The 27,299-nt window shown below is 27.2% G+C and overlaps 3 protein-coding genes across 3 annotated transcripts in view; 1 reads left to right on the top strand and 2 right to left on the bottom strand.

Annotated features, from left to right (window-relative positions):
• LOC148228199 (putative sodium/potassium/calcium exchanger CG1090) overlaps window positions 1-27,299 on the top strand; it is a 252,929-nt gene that overhangs the window by 148,674 nt on the left and 76,956 nt on the right. The gene's annotated exons all lie outside the window — the stretch shown is intronic.
• LOC148228201 (venom protease-like) lies at window positions 11,246-15,141 on the bottom strand. The gene is made up of 9 exons (XM_088200240.1): window positions 14,926-15,141; window positions 14,732-14,845; window positions 14,571-14,654; window positions 14,424-14,506; window positions 12,803-12,930; window positions 12,584-12,742; window positions 12,398-12,510; window positions 11,567-11,718; window positions 11,246-11,505 (listed from the first exon to the last, which is right to left on the bottom strand). Exons 1-9 carry the CDS (start codon window positions 14,999-15,001, stop codon window positions 11,347-11,349), a joined length of 1,068 nt encoding a protein of 355 aa, XP_088056366.1. The 5' UTR covers window positions 15,002-15,141; the 3' UTR covers window positions 11,246-11,346.
• The window catches only part of LOC148228202 (transmembrane protease serine 9-like), an 11,336-nt gene continuing 460 nt past the window's right edge, over window positions 16,424-27,299 (bottom strand). The window contains exons 3-17 of the mRNA XM_088200197.1: window positions 27,210-27,290; window positions 25,638-25,729; window positions 25,439-25,566; window positions 25,214-25,372; window positions 24,849-24,979; window positions 24,507-24,655; window positions 24,284-24,439; window positions 18,987-19,143; window positions 18,832-18,921; window positions 18,608-18,684; window positions 18,419-18,546; window positions 18,193-18,351; window positions 17,894-18,003; window positions 16,875-17,026; window positions 16,424-16,801 (exon numbers count right to left, since the gene is read on the bottom strand). Coding sequence (XP_088056323.1) covers window positions 16,640-16,801; window positions 16,875-17,026; window positions 17,894-18,003; window positions 18,193-18,351; window positions 18,419-18,546; window positions 18,608-18,684; window positions 18,832-18,921; window positions 18,987-19,143; window positions 24,284-24,439; window positions 24,507-24,655; window positions 24,849-24,979; window positions 25,214-25,372; window positions 25,439-25,566; window positions 25,638-25,729; window positions 27,210-27,290 — 1,931 coding nt within the window. The 3' untranslated portion in view covers window positions 16,424-16,639. The remainder of the gene's footprint in view (window positions 16,802-16,874; window positions 17,027-17,893; window positions 18,004-18,192; window positions 18,352-18,418; window positions 18,547-18,607; window positions 18,685-18,831; window positions 18,922-18,986; window positions 19,144-24,283; window positions 24,440-24,506; window positions 24,656-24,848; window positions 24,980-25,213; window positions 25,373-25,438; window positions 25,567-25,637; window positions 25,730-27,209; window positions 27,291-27,299) is intronic.

Below are 27,299 nucleotides of genomic sequence, written 5' to 3' on the forward strand. Positions count from 1 at the left end.
TTATTTTACGTACTGTTTGTTTATGTTAGTTATTCATGAAGTTTTCCATCGGTGCAACCATTAGATCCAGACATCTCCGAAGCTAGTTTAACTCTGATTTCGAACATCGAGCTGGATCAGTTGATGCGAAGAGAGAAGCGGCGGCTTCTGTGATCTGTAATGCTTTAAGTAAAGTCGTATTCTTTAAACTAGAGAGCTCTTAAATTTCTGATACCTTGAACTCTGAAGTGGATGTTCAATAAAAATGTCTTGGGAAAGTGATAGTGAGTTACTTTAGAATTTTTTTCCGCCCCTTACAGTATGGCGGAGAAATGCAATAAGAAGGAGGTTTGCTATTTCCTAAACAATTTCTGTTGACTGCTAGAAAAAATTAAAAACAAAAATTTGGACGAAATCCCAAATACACGTGTTATTCTTTCTTAATGCGTTTGCGTCGAATACTTGAAATCTTTATGATTCATGATAGATACTTAATCTGCAAATAGGTTTTCTCATGACGATGTCGTATTTTAATAAAAAAAAAAGCTTTTTTGTCTTAGGCGTTTAAAACTTATCTTTATATTATTAGGTTCATTAATAGAACCACTCTTCATACATTGAAATACTTTATTAATAATTGAAGTGATAACTTACCCTGGTAAGTCAGCTTGTAATAAAGCGTTTAATGTTAAAATGGGACACCACCGTGGGAAACTTTTTAACAGCTTAAGTCATAAAGTACACGCTATAAATCAAAAAGGATTAAAATATCAGTAGTCTTGAAAAAATACAACAATATTAACTGTAATTAGGCTAAACTTCGTCTCATCAATTACCCTCGGACACTTCGTCTGAGGACTTGCCCTCAGATTTTTTTTGTACTGATATCTACACTATGCTCTCAAAGATTTTTCTTTTACACTACTGATTTTAACACATCTGCTTTAGAGTAAAAAGCATCGGATTTAGATAACCAAAAGGAGACCAACTTAACTTCAGACCGAAGATTTTAAGGACAGCAGAAGCCGCCGCTTCTCTCTTTGCATCCACTGGTCCAGTTTAACGTCCAGAATCCAGAGCAACGTCTGTAGCCTACGGACGCACTCACGGACAACAATATTTTTCTTTACAAAATAAACCTCTTGCATGAAGGCTAGAACAATATATCACATGCCGAAATTTTATGATTTATTATCATAATACTCAAATTTTCACGCCTGAAATTTGGCTCAAAACTTTTTGAGCATTTTGCGACCTGCCAATTTAATCCCTTCATTAGGTAGTCCAATTGTTGAATAAAAGGGTGGCTTAATCGATTAACCCCTCAAGGGCCTTTATACAAAAAAGTTTTATTTATTATTTTATACATATACATATGAGTACCTTATAATAAACATCTATTCAAACATACATTCACTGTAACATATACGCACAATAAAATATTAAAACTTGTAATTTTAGTATTTTTATTTTGAATTTAAAAATATCAATATAATTTTTGTGTAATCTACGATTAATTATTTTTTAGTATTCACTTTAAATACAAAAAAAAATATTTTTACTTATATCATCGTATAAATATAAAAATTCGTATTCCAGTACTAATTTTTTTTAAAATACCATTGAAAATATGGTTTCTAAACGATTAAACTATTTTTGAGAATAGATAGATTAATCAAAAATATTAATGATTTGAATATCAATAATATTGCAGAATATAGGTTCGTTAAAATCTCTGAAATAATGAAAGTTTAAGTAAAGAAGTTTCGACTTTGTTAACTGCGAAACGATTGCCGAAATGTTTGTTTAAGTATTTATTTAGAAAAGTATAAGTAAAATAAGTTATATACTGAGCTTCTTATTTAAATATATGAAATATATATTTTATGATTGTTTAAAACCAATTATAATAATCTATGAAAGTAACTTAAATAATTTTTATTATGTCAAAGACGAATATACTGTTCAACAAATTTCATTTAATGTTGGTTCTTATATAGAGAACTATTTTTATATGTACATAACAGAAAGTCTCATAAGCAATAAAATGCAGAGGATTGTTACATATCTAAGGATTCAATACCTAAGCGTTATATGTACTCTGTGGCTAAAGCCATTACCATATGAAGTCAACACTAAAAATAAAAGCCATAAACAGCTAACTAAATTTTTATTGAAATTTTAAAATTTTAAACTACTTTTATATGCTTTTTATATTTTTTTTTATTTTTTATATGAAGTAATAGTTATCATTATTTATTTACATACGATGTATAAATGTTATAGTGAATATGTATTTTTTTAGTTTTTGATTTATTTGTTTTGTTAAAGTAATATTTTTACTAGTGAAGTCCAAATACATTTTCAACAGTAGATATATATTTTAATCAGCGAAAATATAATTTAACTAATAGGTTCTAGTGAAATTATATGCTGCTCTAAGATATCTATGAATCTTAATTTCATAGTTGCAAAACATCGATTTAATGTTCAAACCCAAACCTAACCTAATGAAAGTTCTAAAAATAATTATATTTTTATAGCTTTTATCAAGTCTAAAATACAAACAAAGCCAACTAATCTCTCAGGGGAAAATAAACGGAAGAAGTACAGATATTCGTCACATCTCACATATTGCTCCATATAAGAGTGTTTATAATAGTATATTCAAACCACTGATACACGAGTATTGGCCAATATGAGCGTTAACACTGTGACGGCGACGGCACGATTGTATTGCTTTTGACGTGAATTGTTGGTTTCTGAGAAGGGATATTTGTTTTTTGCGCCTTTCTATTGGTCTAGATTTGCTTTATTCATGAAAAATGCATTTCATTTAATGAAATACTATGAATTTTAATGGAATCAAAATATAAAAAAAAAGAACACTAACCTTCTTTCTTTCAGAGGAGGGCCAACTTTTGCCCTCTTCTGAAAGAAGCTGCTCACTAGCATCCTGCATTACAACTTAGCTGCTAAGTTGTTATGCTGTCTTAGCACATCTCAGCATCCCAAATTATAAAAAAAAATTTAGCTTTCATTAATACAGATCTTTTTTTAGAAGTTACTATAATTAGATTTTAAAAATATGATATGTAAATATTCAGTTAATCGTTTATAATTAATTAATCGGTTTAAATGTGGAAATGTGGCTTTAAATAAAAAAAATATAGATTGCTATTCAGAAAACTACTAGAGACATCTACGAACCAAAAACATAAGAAATATTTTGCGCAATCGCAAGAAATTAATTTATGCTAATATTTTATTATTTATACTTGTGCTCAAAAAGTAAAAATATTTAAAATAATTTATCTTAATTACAAAACTAAAATTAGAATTAGAATTTTATTATAATTAAAAAATAGCAAAGTATCAAACCAAAGAATTATTTTATTTTAATATTAAATTGATTTTCAACAGATGTCTTTTTTTTTACAAATTTTTTTTTTTTCATTTTACAAATTCTTGAATATCGATTTTAGCACTTCAAATTTTGTATAAATTAGAATATTGCTGTACCCTTACATTTTTCTGCATAAATGTACAATAAATAGTTTAATGGTTTGCTTCTTTATAAAAATATTTTATACGAATTTTATATTTTGTATTATATAATACCTACTTTTATGAATTGATAATCGTTTATATAATATTAAACGTAACTCTCATAAAATGATTTTAATTTTAAATATGTACATTGAAGGCTGGTTATAATCGGAATTAATCCAGAATAAACCGGAACGCGATTCAGTTCGTAGACATTGAAAATATAGCTTTGGCTTTTAAAACTACATACATACATATGTACAATACGTTAAAAAATAATCTTTTCATTGAAATTTCGAAGTCAAAGCAGTCAAAGGGTAAAAAATGTAAAGTTTCTTAAGTTTCTCTATTGATAGAATACTTTATCGTCAATAAGAAAGATATGTATATATAAATATAATGTTATGTAAATTAAAAAGTGCTCTTATAGAAGGCAAAGTTATTGCTGTTATACATTAATATTAAATTCGCAATTGTTATCAAATTGAATCACGTATAAATTGTGTAATTATTTTATAAATTCGTCATTTTCTCTTAGCCTCGGCTGTGTCTTGTAAAATCCAGTCGTCCCAGAAGATCAGATTTGAAACTTGGTAGCTGGACTGTAATGAAATAAAAACCTGCTACTTTCTCGGTATTCTCGGTCGATAATAAGCGTAGCTCACTTGGTACGAGTTCGGACGAATTCATTACTTGAATGTTTATATATTACATGTTTCTGTTATAGTTGTCTTCTTATAAGTATATATTTATCAGTGAAATGTATATACATACTTTGAAGCATGGTGACACAGCTAATAATAATTAATTCATGGCGTAAATATTTATGGCTTATTGCACACAATTGCATTGGTGACGATTTATTATTCAATCACCCTGATTTTTGGTCCTCTCTCCTCCGGTGGTCTCCACATTGTTGATCCCATTGTTGCGGTTGCATCTCAACGAGTTTTATTCACATAGTTGTGACGGTCTCATATTCGACAACAGGGTTATTGATGGCAAAATTTATTGCAGCGAATCGACACCTAAATCCATTCATCGTCAATAATGAGTTTTGCGGAATTCTTATTCCCCTATGAAACTCGTTCATCAGGTATATGTATATCTGAGATAGAACCGAAAGACGGCGTATTAAAGGCAGTATTTTTTAATTCAATAAATTTATAATACACAATTAATAATGACATATTTTCAAACTATATGCATATCAAAAAAAAAATTTTTTGGGTCCTTTTACAGTAGAATTTATCACTAAAAATAAAATGATAGCACAGTAAGATTATTGAGGCAGTACAATTACTAAGTGATATAATTTTTTAACTAGTGTATTTCTTATTGCTTTTCAGAATGTGTTCTTCTCTTAACGGAAAAGAAGCGTAGATGATGGCAAAAAAAGCTTTTAGAAACACTTAAAATGTGGATATACATGGAATAAGTTTAAAGAAACTTCTCTCCCCAGAAGTGTTTAAATAATTACAATGGCAATATTATTTAAGAAGTAAGATAAAATATCAAAAACGATATTGCTTACAAGCTAATTATTTAATACCCAAAACTTTGATGCAAAGTACCTCTAAGAAACTTTTTAACTTGCTACATAATATATGTGTAACGATAAACATTTTAACTAATATAAATAAAGTTTTACTTACTAAGCTAGTTGAAATGTATAAATCACTCATTTTATAAATAACTAGTTAATATCAATACGAGTCCAACCCTATGGGCGGGCACTCAGCTTTTGCCGTCCGGATAATGTATTTTATGGAGTTTCATTAGTATTTCTCCCGAAATATAATAGAGCAGACAAGCTTTCAGACAGTGATCATAATATTAAGGAATTTAAAAATGTCAAAAAATCATATAAAAAAAAAAGTGGCTTAACTAATATTTGCGAAAGATAGAAAAATAATAATAAAAAAGTAGATATAAATAAAAAATATAAAAGTATTTAACATTTACAATATGTTTGAGTGATTTCAGAAAAGATTGGATGAGTACTTTCCAAAGAAGGTGTTTAAATCTCAAAATAAAATAGAACTTATTTTACAGAATGGAAAAGACAAAATGAATAATGAATCAGAAGGAAAATACGAAATTTCTTGTAGCGATTGTAACAAAATTCACATTAGTAGGGTTTCACAAAGAGTGATAAAATGCTTTGATGAAAAATCAACTTTAGCAAACTATACTTTCAATGAAATCATCATATAAACTTTGATACAACCAGTGGCCTAGTTAGGGTATATGTCGCCCGGGGCAATCCTTAAAATTTCTGCCCCCCCCCATACATTTTTTTTGCAGGGTCATAAAATCAGCATTTCTTAGAATAATAAATCGATTATTGTTAAGCTCTTGCTATTCGTAGATTTACATAAATTTTAGTTTATTCAGGGTTAAGAACCACACTAGACTATTCCATCACGAATATGCCGCCCCCAAGCAAGTGCCGCCCGGGGTGGCCCGCCCCCTCCGCCCCACCATAGCTACGCCACTGGATACAACTAAAACCTTAGACAAAATTAAAAATTCAATTGTTAAAATCATACAGAAGCAAATAAAATCGAAATTATAATTATAAAATAGCACTAAATAAAATAGACGATGCGAAAGCAATTTCAGATACTTGATTATTGGTTTAAAACTAACCTAAATTAAATTTAATGCACTTGTTGTTCCTTAGTAACAAACAAACAGAAAAATAATAAAACACAAGATCGAGTCAAGGACGACACAGCTCAAGGATTTTTTTGTCGGCTAAGGATACTTCCAAAATGATGACCCCAAGATCGGTGGTCGAAACGGCGCGATACAAAAGCCCTCACATCTCGAAAATCTGAGCGAAACAACAAATAGGTGTTTATCATAACTATTACTTATATATTTTTATTATAATTATATACATTATTATAATAAAACATTTAGTTTAATATCGATAGTTCTGAATCGCGTGCGACTCGCAAGTCTAGAGTGAGAAATAAATCTCCATATCTAAGTGTAGCGCCTAAGGCATTTTCCCAGTTTGCTTTTCATGGCAATATTACTATAAACGTTTATACATACATAAATTAAAAGGTCACATTTTTACAAAAAAAGTACCTTTTAGACCTTATGTGCGTTGCGTCATTGTGTCACAAATCGCACCTGTTACAATTGTACACAAATAAAACGTATCGCTTGCGTGGGAACCTCTTTCTCAAAGAGGCTAAAAAAAGTGGAACGAAATTGCCCCCATTGCAGAATATACATGTCAAAAATTCATTCATAAATAGCCACTCATAGGATATAATAATTTATGCACCATGTCTTTTTAAAGTGTACATATATATAAATATTTGTTATAAATAAACGACAAAACAGTTTACAAAGCAAATTACAGCAGGATATTAAATTAACGTGTTATTTAATTTGTCAATTCCAATACTTGAAAATTTCCAGTGAGCTAATTTGGCAAATAGTATCTGCATCTATTACGGATGCTTCTATTTTTCTTATCGATATATCCACTTCGTTTTCATTTTTAGTGAGTTCGTACAATATAAAAATAGCGTTAGCTAATATTTTTACCTTGCCCTGATTTATTAGTGGAGTAATGTAAGCTAAAGACTATACTAAATAGTATCTCATAAATGTTTTTTCGGATTAAGCAAAATGCTAGCTATTAGTGTATTGTATTTATTTTTTAATGTGACTTATTTAAAGGGGACAAATATTGAAAATTAGTAAATACCTTTTAATAAAAACGAAAATTTATGTTATATTTTTGCTCTCATCTAAATCTAGAATGCCTTATTTATTTTTGTAAAATAAATACATTTATATTAAAAAGACTAAGTGTAGTAATTATACACTTTTAATATTAACTCACTGATGTTTCGCAATATAAAGCTCATAAATTGTGTTCGAGTCATAATCAGAAATGGCCTTTTCGCTGTTAAACTGCAGAGGTATTTAATATCTTTCTTACAAACTGCTTTTAGATTTTAATTTAGTAGTTCCGCCAGTCTGCATATCTCAAGTTATTGATTATCTGACCTCCATTTGCTCTTAAGAAGCACTAGTGAAAACACACACCTGTTGAACTCTACTATTCATAAAGATTGTGGACTTTTGTTTATAATACAGTGAATGAAAACAATCTAAAATTTAAGTTTTTACGCTATTTATTAATAATGTTTCACAAAATTTCCTAGTTTTATATACATAACATCCATTAAATTAAATTATGTATTATTAGATAATAAATAGAATATTCTTATTATTAAACACACTAACTTTTGACTCAGTTTAATTTGTATCTCTTTGTGAATTATGCTTACTTTCATAACCTTTTTAAATTCACCCTGAAATGTATCTTTATATAACGAAATGATTAATATTCTAGTCAAAGATGTATACGATGAAAAATTAGCCATTCGCTTCGTATGAAAGCAAACGAACCTCGTAAAAAAGGCTCTTATCGATAATGTAAACGATATTTTTCTGATTTGCATATTATGCTAGAAATATATTTTATGTATATGTATGAGAAATTCTGTATGTCAGAAAGGCTCAAAAGGGATATTTAAAAAAAAGCGATCGATCATCGGTACGCTTTTGAGACGTGTATGGGTTTAGAAGAGCTTTTGTTGTGTTGAGCTTTGGGCGTGAGATGTATGGAATAAAGGTTTCTACAAAAAGACGTGCATTACACGTAAATTTAGTGGGAAAACGTTTTTTTATTAAAAAAAAATGAGTATCACTGAATATAGTTAAATTGGCATTGCTACATTTCATCATACTCTTTTGAGATCAATGGTTATTTTTAAATATTTTAAACTATATTTTTATTATTATTTATTAATCCAAATTGCTTTAAATTTAGCTTAAGCTCTAAAATGCAAATATTTTTAGTATATAAATCTTATATATTTGAGTGAATAAATCAATACATATATTTGCAATTATATATATTTTTAGTGTATAAATCGTTGCAAAACAATTACCTTTTATAATGTATAACATATGTGTTATTATAAAAATTAAATGACAAAATATATGTGGTTAATACAATAGTTTAAGAATCCGCATATGATTTTAGATAAAAATCAGTTTATTGTATCATTAATCCAAAAAAATATAATCGTAGTGAAATATTCAAGTTTTGGTGAATTTGAAAAGCTAATTGCTAGTAAAAAATAACTACAACAATAAACTTTTTATCTAGTTAACACTATCATAAATTATTAAAAAAACAACATAATATTTAATGAATTATAACAATATTTTAATATAAATTGTTAATCTAATATTTTTTTATTTTTTTCGTATAGTAAGCTAAAATTAAGAATTTAAGTCTCGATTGTATTTTTTAAATACAAAAAATCATATGCTCTGGTTGTTTTAAGATTGTATTACTAGCAGCTATTGATAACGCATCTACTACCTCCACCACAATGCTTAGATTTTTCAATGTCAAATGTATACAGTTATTTTCATAATAACATATTTTCGTTCCAAGCGATTTATTTATAGATTAAATTATTTTTTAGATATTTTTCTCCTATTTTCTAGGACTCTATTAAAGATACTATTTCAGTAATGCTTAAACAAAATACTGTTATACTCAACGATATATTCTTAGGTTAACCAGATAATCAGTAACAACTGAATTACAGCAATATCTTTTATTTTACTGTATTTTATTAGCGATACAAGAGTTTCAAACATTACTTTAATTATGTTTCATACAACAAAATGTTTTCGTATAATAAGATACATTTTAGATCAACCATATTATTAGTTTCGATCAAATAACAGCATTTTCCTTATTTATGTAATTTAACTGCATCATTATCTTATTTTTTTTAGATTTAAAATGTTGTGTAAAATACTGTTTCATTTGATTATTTTATTAGACACAAAACAGTTTTAGACAGATTTTAATTATGCTTTAAATTAAATATATTTGCTACAAATGATACATTCTTAAAACAACTAGAGTTTTGAAACAGCTTTTTTTAAAGTTTATTTTAAAATACCACTATTTTATTAGTGATACGTTTTAAACAAATTATTTACGTCATATACGATACATTCTAAGAGTAACTAGAATAATGGGTACAACTAAATAATCAATATTTAATTTTTTAGATATTTCATGTAAAAATCTGGTCGATTGCACAATTTTATTTTACTTAACAGTTTCTTGTAGTGTTTTAATTGTGCTTTAAAAAAATATTATTATGCTAATCGATACATTCTTAAATTAACTATGTTGATAATTACAACTGTATTAGTATTTTTTTTATATACAGCTTAATGTAAATTATTGATCATATGCACTATTTTAAACTATTACAACAGTTTCTTATAGTATTTGAGTTATGCTATAAAATAAATATTGTTTTCCAAATATATACATTCTTTGATTAATTAATTAGATCAATATTTTAATCAAACAACTTAGTTACAGCATTATCCTATTATTTTTTAATAAGTTTTATGTTACTGTTCGATTCCATTATTTTATGAGAGACGTAACAGTTTCCATACATTATTTGAGTTATGCTTACAACAATATAGTTTCATCTCAAACGATACATTCTCAGATAAAATATAATATAACACGATTTTCGAATTGGGTACATATTTTATTTTTATTTGTTTTTGTATTTTTAAAGTATATTATTAGTAAAGTATATTATATTTTGCTATTTTAACTGCTTCAATATTTGCTAATAATTTACGTTTGTATTCGATTGTAATTGTTTAAAATGTTTCTGATCTCAGATTGAATGCTTGTTTTTATAGTTGAAAAGCCTTTTTGTTGTGTATATATAAAATGTAAAAAATAATTAATCAAAGATATTCATAAAAAATATCAAAGCCAGATGGGTGCGTGAGAGATTTTTAAACTTTCAATGGGTTGACAAAATGGCTATAATAATGATAGATGGACACTAAAATTTTATCTTATAATTTTTTGTCCGTGTTTACATTCTTTCTCGGGATTCATAAGCGTTCGCATTGTATCCAGATTCTACGCCTACTTTTTCAACAAATTTTGCCCTTTAAACCCATGCGATCGCGTGAATAGATCTGGTCAGGTGTAAACTTTTATCAATGAAAACGGTTCTACCCTTCGAAATTATGATTTGTTTAACGTTTTGATATACGACTGTTTGCCATTCACACGGAGTTTTGATACTGACAAAAAATATTATATTTTTTTAACAAATAATTTATTAAATCCGCCCCCGGGTCGAAAATTTATTATTTATTTTTTTATACACAAGTTTTGGAACACATTGTGAGCGAACAAATTGCAACGTCAATCGCGAAGACAGCTAGAACGAATTGCTTATTGCCAGTACCGAGAAATTTTAAGGTAACAGGTAGTGTAGCACTTGCATGGTTAATTGTATAGTTAAACGCAGGTAAAAGGTACTGTCGAAAACGAATTAGTCCCGCCCTGCATGAGGTTATTCTTTAATATTAATATTGCTATTTCTGTTATTAAGTTTTTTACATAACTAGATAGTAATTCATTACAATTTTCATTGATAATACATTATAACTGTTTTTTTAATGAGTAAAATAAAATAATGTTTTGGCATAAATTTGTTCAAATATTTGCTTCTGTTGTTCTGTCTATTTTATTATTATCACAAGGAAGAGGAAAGGCCAAAACTGACCACTGGTTGTAGTAGGTGAAGAAGATAATAAAGGTACATTTGTGTTGAAATGTTTTATTAGAACATTGCTCTCAATTTAATTAATTTTATAACTGGTAATATTTTATTTTTTATTTTCTTATACTATCTAGCTCTACTATTATTTCCAAACGATACTTTCAATCCAATCAATGTAAGAACTGACTCTTGTATATACACCAGGAGCTGTTGATCCAAGGCATCCAATACCGAACGAAGTAATGCCTAATAGGTAAAAGCTGTCCCTGCTTAAAATCAATAAAGGACCACCACTATCACCCTAAAATAATTAAATCACTATAGCAACATTTTTAAATATATTAAATAGTATACCGAGTTACCCGACATGTGTCTTGTTTGCCGTCAGCTCCAGCGCAAATCTGTGAATCGATTATTCCATTTGGCAAACCTCTTCTCGTTTTATATGAAGCATTGCACTTCTTGTTATCGACTGCTTTTATTGTAACTTTTTGGAGTATATCTGATTGCTTTGCTGTAAAATAGATTCAAAACATAGTGTATAAATAAATATATAAATTTACTGAGAGTTGATTGGACAATATTCGAGACCCATTAAAAGTACATTTAAAAAAAAGCTTTAAAGCAGAAATTCAATACATAAACTTATAATTAATTAGCTGCATTCCATTCGTTTCTGTGTTCAAGATTAATTAAACTGTATACAGTGAAATCTCAGTATAGCGAAGCTCACGGGATCAAAGAAAAAATTTCGTTATATTTAATGTAAGGAAGATGATATATTTTTATTTTATTTTCAATTACCATATTACTACAGCATCGAAATAACCTTTTACAATATATACATATCGTTTTTTGTCCATTTTAAGAATACTGTTATGAACATAATAAAATTTGTTAAGAAATTGTTTTATGAAAAAAGTTTGAGGGTCAGCGAAACACCTCGAATGTCGCTTGTTAACACATCCGACACATGCCAAGTCAAAGACGAACTGAATTCGGATCAAAATATTTCGTTATACTGAGTATCTGTGATCAGTCTTCGATACAATGAAAACATTTTATATGAAAGTTTTTCAGGGATAAATTGAAGATTCGTTATAAAGAGATTTCACTGTACAACAATTTTGCACAAGTATTTTAAAAATACACAGTTTTTGATATTATTGTGATATGAAAATATATAATATTACATCTTTCTGTTTCGCCCCAACCAAAGGCTTTTAATGGTATTTTATATATTGCCTTCATAATCTTCCTATTGTTTGTTATCACTAAACAGGCCGCCTTTATTGTATTAGTTTGTCTATAAAAAATAATAAAACTCAAAAGTGTATATAAAGATAAAATAATCATCGTATAAAATGTAAAACTCTTACAAAATTTCTTCAGCCAACTTCAATAGTGCAATATCGTTGTATTTCACAGGAGCCTTATATTCTGGATGTACAAATATTTCAACAATTTTTACATCAAGTGTTTTATTCGATTTTTTTCTTAAATTAAGAGCTCCTAATCTCACTACTGTAGGATTTTGCCTTTAAAAAAAAATATTAATTCAATTTTTTTTTTTTTTTTAATTATTTTATGTTACTCACTCTCTTAATTTATCGTCATATTTTAGAGTGCAGTGAGCTGCAGTTAGTACATAATTTGTACTAATGAGTGTTCCTCCACAATTCCAATCGTATCCAGTTCCATCTGCTAAATGCCATCCAATTGCTGCCTAACAAATGTAAAACATTTTATTAGATATATGAAACATAATTTTTTTATTAATAACATGCTTATAATTATTATATTGACGAACAGATTAAAAAGATTTAAAAGAGTTTTTTGAAGTAAGACCAGTAAGCTCAGAAATAAGCGTAGATATTCAAAAAAAATCATGCAAAAGACTGAAAAATACACCTTGATAATAAAAATGCCGTCGGTTTACTTCTTAAGTTGATATGTTAGTTAGCTTATAAAGCTTTATTATGTTTGAATGTATTGCTTATTATGTAACTCCACACCTAGCAAGCATATGTTTATATATAATTATTCGCATATTTTTATTTTATTTTTTAACTGAATCTCTCAGCAAATAGTCAAAGGTCTTAGTTGTATAATTTGTTGGTAGCCACACATTATCGAAGGAAAAGATAACATAATAAAACGGTAAAATCTAGTTTTCAAACTTATGCGGTTTTAAAAATAGTGAAAAAATATCCAGAAAGATAAGCATGATAAATGCTCTTGTTAAATTATGAATGAAATGTATTATCTTATAATAATAAAGATATAAATTTTAATTAAAACGTTTCAGCATATATCTACATTATTAGATAAAAAATAATTGTAGCGGCACTTATATGTTATATTTTTTTTAATATTTTAAATTAGTGTTTGTGTCAATATCATATCAATATAAAAAATCTTTCGTTTGTCAACTACCTCAGTGCATCCTACAAGACCAGTACTGTACTTAATATATACAGCAGACTTGTCAACTACAAGCAGAACTACCTGCACAGCCTTTATTGACGACGCATTTATTATAAAAACCCGGATACAGAGTATACTTATCTTCAAGAAAACCTTAACACAATACAAGAATCGCTACATATTTGGAGAATAAAAACAGACGAGATAAAGTCTATCAATGTTACGTTTACCATGAGAAAGATAACATATCCTCCCGTCCGATTGAACAACACAATAATTTTAAAGCAAAAGTATTTGATGATGCACTTTGACAGAATGCTTCCCTAAAACCTGATATTTGAAGTAAAAGAAAATAGGACTTAGACTGACAAAATAATACTGGATAATGGTCACAATCTTTCAAGTGATAATGGAGAACAAGCTGCTCGTATACAAATCCATCCTTAAGACAATTTGGATGTAGGTTATTTAAATCTGGGGATCAGCAAGCAACTACAAAATAAATATAATTCAGATGTTCCAAAATAAAATTTTAGGAAAAGTATCGAATGCTAAATGAATCTTATTCATAAAACTTTAAAGTTAAAATTGCCAAAAAAAAGTGAAAAATGCAAGATGAAAATTATTAACGGAGAGCGACTGAAAGATTGAAGAGCAAAATAATTGATTTTTAATTATACTGATAAATCGCTCATGACCGATTCACACATAACAGATGTAATGATAAAAGTTTTGCTTAATAGCAATATAGAAACACAGATTGCAAGAAAAACGTAAAAAATGATATATTACCATGCTTGTAAATTCTCCTAAAAGCGCATTTACACCACCCCCAGCATCCTTGTGAAAAATCCTGTTTACATTTTCTTCGCAAACTTCAGAAAGCATATTAATATAAAAATAAATATTTTAAAATTCAGAATTCTAAAAATACAGTACACTTTTTGGCCAAATGTCCGATGGTTGTTTTCTTCCTTTTTGGAAATAGTTTGAACCTCGGGCAACAGATTTTCGACGTTAACCCTTAATAAAAATACGCATATTTATGTATAAATACAAATAATACATGTATAACTTGGCACAATTTCATTATATAATACCACACATCACAGGTGTAATTTTCAAAGATCTCAGAGATTCTTGTACAATTGGACATTGGTACATTTTTTTGCAAACACCTTGTATTGTACTATTAAAAGCACATACATCCCCTTCTGTTGAGTTTATAATATATGTATATATATAAACATTAAATATATATTAAAAATATTTATTAGATTAAAGACATTCATACCGTTTAGTAGGTGTTCCATACAATGCACCATTCTTATATTTATAAAAATAAACACGCAAAGAAATCTAAACTTCATGTCTAGCTGATTATAAATTATTCGTTTTATAGAAATAATTAATACTTTATATTTTAAATATATGCTTATAGCTCAAGCCACATTAAGAGCAAATTAGCAACTAAAGTGTCAGTAATTGAAATAATAAAATTTCCGGCATCACACATTGTTCGCGGTGTGTTAATTTGTATGTGGTTTCCGTTTCTTAATTGGCCTAACTTTTAGCACAAATGTATTATTTACATATATTAAGTATTTAATTTGTTTTCATATACAAATATAATATCACAATCAATAATAATATTAAAAGGTTTACCAGTGACTCTAATCCGTTTATTCGAAAGTCCAAATCTTTCACTTAAAATATACAAAATAATTATACTTTTGTGCTTGCTCAGTATTATTTTAGTTTTATTAATGAATTCTTTATATAAAATCATTAATTATTGATATTAAGTAAAAAAGAAATGAGCACATATGTTGGCATGTAGAGAAGCAGTCTGTTGGATGCTACCCTTTACAAAATTTTAATTTTTTTTTTCAAGTTTATTAATTTATTTTTTAAAAGACGAGCATAAATATATTTGTATTATCTAAACCAGGGATTACCAACCCTGTACCATTTATGTAAGGTAAATCTTGTCAATATATACAATGCTCTTTTTAAGTAGATTCGTTGCAGAAAGTTATTCATGGGATATTCGCTGTTCTGACCAACACCCGCTTGCTACCGCTCACTCGCACTTAACCTGCTTAAAATTTAAATAATATTTATGTAGCAAAATTAACTAGGAAATTTATTCTTTAGGTCCTAAAGAAAAGGAGAATTCTAATATCATCCTAAAATTCAGAATGATATTAGGATTCTTACACAAGCCATAGACTGTAGTATTTATGTGTTACATTTTAATAGCAAAATTGACTTCTTAGCAAAAATATAATTTTTTCCTGATAATGATATATATGAGAATATTAATACAACAGTTTTGTAGAAAAATCCAAATTTGTGGTTACATATACAGTAATTCATTAACAAGATTAAAAAAACAAATCTTTAGTTGATATTTCCGGCGTTACTTACAATGTGGTTTCCGTTATATGTTACTATATGTAATATGTATATAAAATATATTATATTTTTTTTTAATTGTCGATTTGTTGTTTTTGTACAATTGAAATTATGTGTATGATATATATGTACATGTGTATAATATATTATATTTACAAAATCCCTGATTTACCAACTATTACCTTATATAGAGTAAAAAATACATATAGCAAACTCTTTATTTAACTGAATTATATAAAATATATACACATATGTAAGCGAAAATAAATATTATGACTATTATAACTCAAAGTCTAAAATATTTTTATAATGTAAAAACTTTCATCATAATACGGAAATATCATTAGAACTTGTATATGTATGTATAAATAAATCATACCTTTTTGTAATTATAATATTTATGTATGACCGTCGAATGAAGGCAAACCATTTCCATAAAATAGAGAAATAGTTGCAGTCACACTAAATATAAGATAAACTTGCTTTATAATATACATCACAAGACCTTATAATTATTTTTTATATAATTTCTAAAGAAATGTCGTATAAATTATACACATATAATAATGATTTCACCATATTTTATTTAATCAGTACCAAACGATACTTTCAATCCAACCTAAATAAGAGCTAACTCTGGTATACACGCCAGGAATTTGTGTTCCAAGGCATCCAACACCAAAAGAAGTCACACCGATTAGAGCATAGTCGTCAATGTTATCTTGAATCACTAAGGGACCTCCACTATCACCCTGAAATGAAATTAAACAACTTCAATAGTCTATATTTTTCAATACGGTAAAGATTCAATAAAATGCATGATACCTGGCACGTGTCTTGTGTTCCATTAGCTCCAGCGCAAATCTGCGAATCAATTATTCCTCTTGGCAGATGTCTTCTATTTTTATATTTAGTATTGCATATTTCATTATCGACTAGACTTATAGTAACTTTTTGAAGAATATCAGAAGATTTTGCTGTAAAATATTTTTAACACCATGTTAGTTTGTATCTACTGAGTTCATTTAAATAATATCTAAGCCAATAAAACTAGCTCTCCAAAATGACCATAACATTAACGTAAATTGGAAAACAAGTATTAATTAACTAGACTAACACCAGGACGTCAAGCTTAATTTTATTTTGTAAGTATATTCTGAAACTTTAATATTCTTAAGTATATTATGCAACTTTGTTCTGAAGGGCTTTCCGCCATTAGGACCCGTAGACCAATAATTAATAAAAATAACTATAAAAAAAAATTTTAATCTACAAAAACTGAATTAGACCCATTTTAATATATGCTATTTTAATAAAAATATTACTGGTGTAAAGTAACACCAGTAATATTTTTTTTTAATTTCTAGGTATTCAAGATAAATCTTTAAAAATAATATATAAAAAACTATTTTACGTTAATTTTTAAAAAATGCATACTACCCTTTAAATACGAACAATTTAAGAACACTTATACCATAAAATATTTCATGCAACTGTACATTCCCACTAATCTGGTGTATTGGTAAATACTATAAAATCAACCTTAAATTAAAATATAAGCACAAAATACCAAAGCATATATTACTTATAAAGCTAATGTCAACATATTTATGGTTCCAGATATACAGTGAAATGTATTTAAATTATCATTATTTTTTTTTTCTTTCGCTTAAATTGTATTGCTAAAATTGATTTAATCTTTTTTCCTTAAATTATCAATCAAATAAAAATATAATTATTGATCGTAATTTTAAATAGAATTGCCTTCTATATACATTTTATCAAAATTATTATTTCCTAATATTTAAAACGACATGTGTTATTAGACATAAAAATATATTTACCAAATTCTGTTTCGCCCCATCCAAAAGCATTAAAAGGTTTCGTCGTATAATACTGATCAGTAAGTATATGCGTTCGCACTAAGCAAGCAATTCTAATAATATAAGTAATTCTGAAACAGATAGTATATATAAAAAGCCCTGCAGAAAGATTGGCTCAATGCATTTTATACAAAGGAAAGAAGTAATCATATGTAAAATATTTTTTCTGAAGACAGATATGTTAAAATTTGTTAAACCGTTTTTAAGTGCAAGCAAAAAATATTAATAAATCATTCTACATTGTAAATACTAAAACTTACGACACTTTTTTGGCAAGCCTCAATAGTGCAATATCATTGTATTTCACAGGTGGTTTATATTGTGGATGTACAAATATTTCCGCAATTGTTACGTCTTTTGCATACTCCTGCCTCTTCTTTAAATAAATAATGCCTAGCCTCACAACAGTCGGATTAATACTGTAAAGAAAAAATATAAGTGTATTTAATAAATTAAAATTGTATTTATTATATTACAAATACTTACGTTTTTAAATTTTTAGCTGATGTCAAAGTGCAGTGAGCGGCAGTTAAAACAAAATGTTCATTGATAAGTGTACCTCCACAGTTCCAAGCATACCCTGTCCCATCCATCAATGGCCATCCAACTGCTGCCTAATCAATACCATTTACAATTAACTGACAGAATATAATAATAAAAGTATGTACCCAATACCATGCTTTTCATTTCTCCTAACATTGCATCTTTTCCGCCGCCGCCGAGGATGTAGAACATTGTATTAGCTTGGCAATCTTTAGAGAAAATTGTATTAGTGTTATTACGATAAATTAAAATTACCAAGATAAATCTAACAACTAATATGATAATACAAATGTACATTTTTTTATGAACAAGCTATTGTATTATATTACAAAAACTAATACTCAAAAATAAATTACACTCTTTGGCCTTCTCCCCGGTGACTCCTGTACTCTTTGATTTCAATATATTCGGTTTATCTCTTGGACAACAAACGATTGGAAAATTTCCTAAGGAAAAATTAGTATATTTAGTTTAACAATACAATATTTTTGTTCATATGTGTTTTAAATACCTTCAGCACATATCACAGGGCTTATCTTCTTCGTTTCCAACTGATGTTGTACGATTGGACATTGATACATATATCTACAAACACCTTGAGTTGTACTATTGAAAGTACAACTATCATATTCTACAGATAAAAAACATATATATATATAAATTTCAAGTGTTTATTTAATATATTATGATTAAATAAAATATTTATTTGTATACGTTTGAGTTTTGGTTTATTTTCGACACACTGTCCCACTAATCCGTTAATACAGACAAATATAAAAATTAAAATACTTTCCAACTTCATTTTCTAAAAATATAATATTCGTAAGCACGTTAGTTAAAACATTAATTACACTTTATATAAATATAAATATATTTTAAATAATGTAATAACTCTCGTCTTGAAGAGCAACTATCAACAGAAATACAATTGCCGATGCAACTAAATATACAAGTAAACTCGTTTTATAATTATCACTACAAGGCTTATGCATTGTTTTATATTCATAGATTAATTATTTTATTTTATACAATAGAGTTTTTTTAGAAAAATTAAGTCATTTCATCAACAACGATATACGATACATTTAATTAAATTTTAATAATAAGACTAATTTAAAAAAATATTATTTTATGTATATATATTATATATTTAATAAATATCCTTTTAATGAATTTAAAATATTAATAAAAACCATTACTTATTATTTATTTTTCCGTAATCGTTCAGACTATGTTAAAGACAAATCTAGTAATGTGTGACAGTAACAGAACATGTGAGAAAAAATAGTATCTCAATGTTACATTCACATATGTCTTAAGATTTTGAAACGACATTAATATATGTAATTAAAATTAGTAACTAGATTAATATTCATAATTTTCTATTTTGCTTACTATTTTTTTTTAATTTCCAGCTACCGTTTATGCACACAATCATAAAAACTAGTGCTTCTTTTGCGATTGATAAGTAATCGCCGTCTATGCCTGTACAAAAGTCCGTCTAAGATATGAACGCTCATTGCTACAGTATTGGTGAGAGAATATAATAGGGTGACCATGTGAAATTTAACAATTAATTTTTCCTATTTTAATTTAATTTGTTGAAGATAATCTAAAATATCACTTTCTTACTTTTTTCATTTATTCATAAACATATTTAACTCAAAAACATGATAGCAGTTTTAGAATCACTCTCCAGGTTGAATATCTGTTTAATATAATATTTTTTCAAATTGTCCTGTTAATTACAAAATAACACAACATGACAATAATTTATAATAAAAATATAACATATTATAATTTTTAATTAAATTTCCAAAGTATGGTCACCCTACACTTAAAACAGCCCTGATTTCGTATTGGTAACGTTCTCCTATCGGTGTAAACAAATTCTAGGAAAACTGTATATGTATGCATGCATGCGTACACGCTCCCTTGTTTCCAATACAAGTATGATGAGCGTTAACATCTTGGACGGACTATACCTAAAACGTTTTCCATCCCACTCGGTAATTTTTCCAGTCGCAATTTCCTCTATAACTAAATTGCAAATTAATTACAAACGGCTTTATTTATAAACAAAAATAATATTATTTGTACAGCTTTATTTTTAAATAAAAATTCTATTTCTGCTTTAAACTGTCCATATTAAATAATAAAGGTTGATCTCACCCTCTTTCCTAGACCATATATAAGCCAAAACACTTCCATAGAACTTCATTCAAAAAGTTCTGCAAAGACTGAAAAAAAATAGTAACCATATTTATAAATAAAATTTATTTATTATATAAAATAAACAAAAGCAAATACTTAAATTGAAAAAAATAGCTTTTGAAAGTGACAGTTTACCACAAGATTACAATTTTCAGCAAAATTATTAATCAAAGAAAAAGGGAAACTTATTGAAATTTTAATTAACACTTGCTTAAAAACAGAATTGAAAATAAATTTCTTACTAACTTTCGGAAAATAGTAGCTGCTTCCTGATTATTGTATATATGTTTATCCACAATGAGACCATGCTTTAATAAGTTACTAACTAACATACATAATTAAAGTTACTACAAAAGAGTAAACCTGTTTGATAATACAAACACAATGTAATCTTCTCACATTTTAAAATTTTTATTGCAATATGACCTTAATGCGTTTGTTAATACTAATTATATTATGCTTTGTACATATTGTATTATAAACAAGTCCGTATTGTTTCCGTATAAAAACACTTATTATTAAGACAATACATTTATAGATTCAACCAGATATTAAACAGGTTTGCTCATTCTCGAAACAGTGTATTAGTCGTTTTTATATGCATCCAGCAGAGCTAATACCAAATTAACAGACAACGCCAGAGAAAGTAATAACTTCCACTTTGATCATCAAACCTTATTCAACCAAGCAGTCACCTTGAATTGTCAAGACCTTAATTTGATCTTCAACACGACTTGTAACAACGTGAGCGACGTAGCACATATTGTATTTCATAATATATGTATAATACATTTATTGCAACAGTGGTACGGCTGCATTAATAATAGTATATAAAATAGGAATATTTATAAAAAAATATAATAATTCTAATAATTTATTATTTTACAATAATAAATGTCATAATTTATTTTTCCGTTTCTTTGGCGCCTGCTAAGTTATTTAATTGTTAAAATATGTAGATATAATTTTTAAGAAATATAGACACAAGTACTAGAGCAAAAACACGGGTTTCGTCCGCGTCACACTATCATTAAAAAAGGAATCGAGAAGATTTTTCAGAAATCACTATGAACTTTTATTTAAATATATTATGATTTACAATTTTTTTACATTTAATCTTCAGTTGTATGTTTGTATTTGTTCTTTTAAATTTAGATTTGTTTATTTTTTATGTGTGACATAGAAAAATGTGCTTTAAATATTATTTAAATAATATTTTAATATAATTTTCTTCAGTAAAAAGCTTGAAAAGAAGTAAGTTCCGGCACCTTTTTTGTTTAAAAAAGCCCTGGTTGTAACTATAACATACTCTCTGTGTTGTATTATACATATAATCATATTGCTAACACGATAAAGATAAAAATTTATATAATTTTGCCTCTAAATTTTATAAATAATTTATAGGCAAAATCAATAAAACTTTTTGATAAACTAAAATAAATATAGGTTTTATTATACTTTTCGCCCCAAAAATAACTAATATATAAAAAATGCAAAAATATATACTAAAGAAGATTTTAAGCTATCATTTTTACATTTTAAATGACCTTCGACCAGTGTTAAGAATTCTTGCTTTCTTTGGATAACATACGATAAATATAAATCTATCAATAAATGTTAATTTTATTTAATAATATATTACTATAATATCATTTTTTAATATTATTATATTAATAAAACCAATCTATACATTGTTATTTTCTTTTCCAGGTAATGTACTGTTTGACATTGATGCATATATTACAAATACCTTGAGTTGTATATATATGCTATTAAATATAAAATCATTACCTTCTATAGCAGCATTTTTGAGTTTAATACTTTTTCTTTACCTTCTACCTCATAATATGAAAAAGTATATAATACAAATTAACTTATCTTCTCGATATATCGTATTTTGGCAAAGAGAATTTTTTCAATGAGCTTGTCGTTATCTCGAAATTTAATATATTATACACTATGCATAATGCATATTATCACGTATAGACGATTCATCTATTTGCAAGGCTAACTTCTTAACTTGCAAATTAGCAATTAGTTGTTTTTTCACATCATACATGAAAAAATACTAGAATCATATAAAGGAAAACTAACGCTCAGATGCAAGATGCTCTCGTGGTATGCAATAATAAGAGGCAAAATTTCAAAATATAATGGGATATTACATTATATGTACTTTTTTTTAATTTACCTAATGTATATATGATATATACTTAAAAAATTATATAGATATCATAATTATAATGTCGTTAATATTTGTCTATAATAATTTTTTTTTTTTATTTGATTTATAATTAGCATTAAATTACATTGTTATTAGTATTCTAATATTTGTTTCGTATTTATTACAATTTTTTATAAATAAATTTAAAAATCATAAAACTATTCATAAATGTATTTTTTAAGCAAGGGTTCTGATAAATATTTTTGCGGGCGGACCCAAAATTTCAGGTTATGCCTCTACAAAGTTGTCAGTTTTAAATACTAAAACATCATAATTTAAAATCTACCTAAGATTTTCGGCTACTAAGTTTAAAATCGCTTCAAAATTGGTTCACTTCTTGATAAAACCGTACTATCTTATGATTCTCCTCGATTTTTTCGATTTTATTTAGCGTAATTTTTTCACATTGGTGCTTTATATTTAATTTTTTACGTTATAGCTTATAGCAGGCGCGTACGGTAAGATACTTTCTCTTTCGCTCGCTCTCGTCACTTAACACGCGAGCGAGAGAAAGGGAAAGTATCTCGCCGTACGCACCTGCTATAAACTATAGCGTAGAAAATTAAATAAAAAGCACCAATGTGAAAAAATTACGCTAAATAAAATCGAAAAAATCAAGGAGAATAATAATAAAATACTGTTTTATCACGAAGTGAACCAATTACGGAGCGATTTTAAACTAAGGATCTTCATGTCTAAAAGTAGCTCAAAGTATGCGCCTGGTTTATAGATAGTTTTCAATAAATAATCCGGTTTCTAATAATAAAAAAATGGTTTCATTGTTACGTTATTTTGCATGCCGAATTTTATTCTTTGCTGCTTCTTGGCAATCTACATCAAACCATTCTTTCACTTTAATCTTTGGCATATACCCTATTAAATTTTCTGCTACTGATTTATTATTAATTTAGCATCATCCTTTTATACCTTTTGTGCTTGGCAATATTGTCTTTATCAGTCCGAAAATAAACAAGATTATATATTGTCTATTTTCTTAATGAGGCGATTGCGTAAAAAATAGTTACTCTTTTAATATCTTCTAATACGCATTTATAATAACAAAAGTAGAGGGCCAATAAATGTACATATATTCATTAGTTCTTATTTTTTGTATTTAATAAGTAATGCGGCATTACCCAAATATTATTTTAATAAATAAAATATAAAAAATCAAAATATAACATATAAATAAATAAATACAAAACATATAAATAATCATATAACATAAAAAAAATTTTCTCCCACTACGAAAAAATTATTCACCTCTTATGTAATTAAAATGTAATTAAATTATTTATATTGACCTCTTAATTGCTGTTCGATGAATATCATATTTTTAAATTGCATGAACATATGTAGTTTAATCATGATTTCCAAACTATGTGTTCAATCCAATCAATGTAAGAAGTGACCCTTGTATATACGCCAGGAACTTGTCCCCCATTACACTTAACACCGAAAGAAGTAACACCAGCTAGATAAAATACGTCATTTACTAGAACCACTAAAGGACCTCCACTATCCCCCTGAAAAAAATATTAATTCTTAAGTAAATTTAATAATTTTAAAATAAACTTAAAAGTACTATAATACCTGACACGTGTCTATGCCTTTGGCTCCAGCGCAAATTTGTGAATCAATTATTCCTTTTGGTAAACGTCTATTACTTTTATATGCAGCATTGCAAGTTACATTGTCGACTACATCTATTGTTATTTTTTGAAGAATGTCTGAAGATGTTGCTGTTATAAAATTTAATTTTTATAATTATTATTAATTTTAATCTATATAATGTTTTATAATATTAAGGTCGATCTCAAAGATTGTATTTAACTTTAAATTTAACTGCTTACAGTTAGATTATTTTAGTATATACACTTGTTGAGTTCGCCCCTGTTATTATCAACGCTTTGAATTAGTATAAAAAATATGTACATGTTTCTGTCGCACCCCATCCAAAAGCGTTATGAATATAAGGTATTTCTTTACCCCCAAGAAATTCTGAATAAAACCTTTTCGGGAAATCTTTTACCATTAAACACGCATAACTGATTATGTCAGAATACCTATAAAATTAAAAAAACACAAATACGTGTACAAATTAAGGCTTAACAATAAAAATAAGCTTGTATTGATTGCTTAAAAATATCAAAATGCTAATCATGGTGTTTCGTCTATAACCATATATCGTTTGAACCATAAAAGTATGCAATAATTTAAATACAAATAATATATTATTAAAAATGGCTTAAAGTAATTACATATGTTAAATGTATATTTACATAAAAGAAAACTCTTACGGAATTTCTTCGGCAAGTCTTAATAATGCAATATCGTTGTATTTAACTGGAGCTTTATATTGTTGATGTAAAAATATTTCAGCGATTGCTACATCTCGTGAAAAATGAGAAACATCTTTTAAATTAATAGTACCTAATCTCACTATGGTTGGATTATTACTGTAAATAAAATTAATATTATTATATAATAAATACGTATTTACTTATAATATTTTATTTACTAACGTCTTATATCGACTGTTTGAAGTGAATGTACAGTGAGCTGCAGTCAGAACGTAATCTATACTAATTAGTGTACCTCCGCAGTCCCAAGCATAGTCTTTCCCGTTTATTATTGGCCATCCAAGTGCTACCTGTTTAAATTTAAAAAGAATATATTAGATGTTGAAACTACATGTTAACAATTATTCATATATACTAATACCATGCTAGAAAACTCTCCAGGCTTTGCATCTACACCACCAATCACCACTTTTGGTGATTCAAATAATCTTGAGAATAATAATGCTTTACAAACTTTAAAAAAAAATTATAAAATTAATCTCATTTTATAAAAAAAAACATGTGCTAACTAATGGTTGAACAAAAATTGGGAAAATTTTAAGCAGAAATCATTGTCCATCAATTTTTAAAATAAAATTGCGAAACATCTAATTTTTCAGCTTAGCATTGCTAAATTTTTTATGAATATCCTGATACTTAAATTTATAAATGGCAATTTCGAATTACTTAATATCATGTTGGTGAAACAAAATTGGGTGTCGGATTATAAATACGAAACTCTTACCGCTTTTTATGACAAAATTTACAGTGTGTTGAATCAATGTTTACGAAGTTTTAAAAATAAAACATATCTTCCACAAAATTTGAATCTTGCTTTGGCAAAAAATGCTTATATCACATCGCTGAGTTACTTAATAGAATATGAAAAATTTCTTTTAAGGGACCCTAAGAAATCTTAGAGATTCATTGATATTAAGAAGAGCGTACAATTCACATTTTATACAAAATTAATAAAGTTAATCAAAAAAAACATGTTTCATAGCAAAAACGATGAATTGGCTATTGGTCTCGAGTACTCGGTCAAACACATTGGCATGAAGATTTTAATACTCATCTGACATTTAGAGAAGTGAAAATGAATAACTGTCAATCAAATGATTTAAATACCATTTCTATTTCTTCAACTGAATATGAACGCGAGTTTTTGCAAATATATTTAATTGCAACCTCAACCAGAGTTACGTTGAAGACTAAGACAATTTCGGCACATTTTTTCATCAAACTCGTCAAACCACTCATATAGACAGAATGATATGTAGACACTACAATGAAATGAGTTAAAAAAATTTTCCATATCAGAATTGAACAAAATTTGACTATGAACATCTGTCTTAAAAACAATAAATTAAATTTATAATCAGAACCACGCTTATTAATTGATTAATAAAGTGTGAGTTCCAGTATTTTTTTTTACAAATAAAGCAATGTGTCCTGCACATGTATTTAAAATAATAAAAATAAAAAAGTAATTGAAAAGTCATAAAAAATAAACGATAAAATAACAATCTTAAATCAAGCTAAATTAAATACAAACACATATGTACGTTAAATTTATCAAAACATATTTATTTGTAGTTTTTATAGCGAACAAAAAGAAGAAAAAATTATCAAGGGTTGAATACAATGTAGATGAAATCTGCATCAAGGGTGATAAGAGCAAGACTTTCCCTAAAATAATTCCCCTAACTTCGGAAGTTGAAACGTAAGAGAAATGCGGAATACGCCCTCACATCTAGCTAACCCATTAATAATAACATAAAATATGTCACTTATTGAAGAAACTTATAAGGATACTGTAGAATCATATGTAACAAAAAGGTTAGTCAAATGTATTTATCAAATTACGATTATTTTCGTACAAACACATAAATTCGATTTCTTAAATAAATTTGATGCAAAAATTAGTCAATAAATGTACTTTAAGATAAATTACCTATGTCGGCAATCTCCCCAGTCTCATTACTTGAATCTAATATTTCAGGTTTAGGTCTTGGACAGCAAACGATCGGTATTCCTTGATAAA

This window comes from Plectrocnemia conspersa, unplaced genomic scaffold (assembly GCF_051122295.1).
Source record: "Plectrocnemia conspersa isolate PC_06_02 unplaced genomic scaffold, ASM5112229v1 ptg000012l, whole genome shotgun sequence".
Lineage (NCBI taxonomy): Eukaryota > Metazoa > Arthropoda > Insecta > Trichoptera > Polycentropodidae > Plectrocnemia > Plectrocnemia conspersa.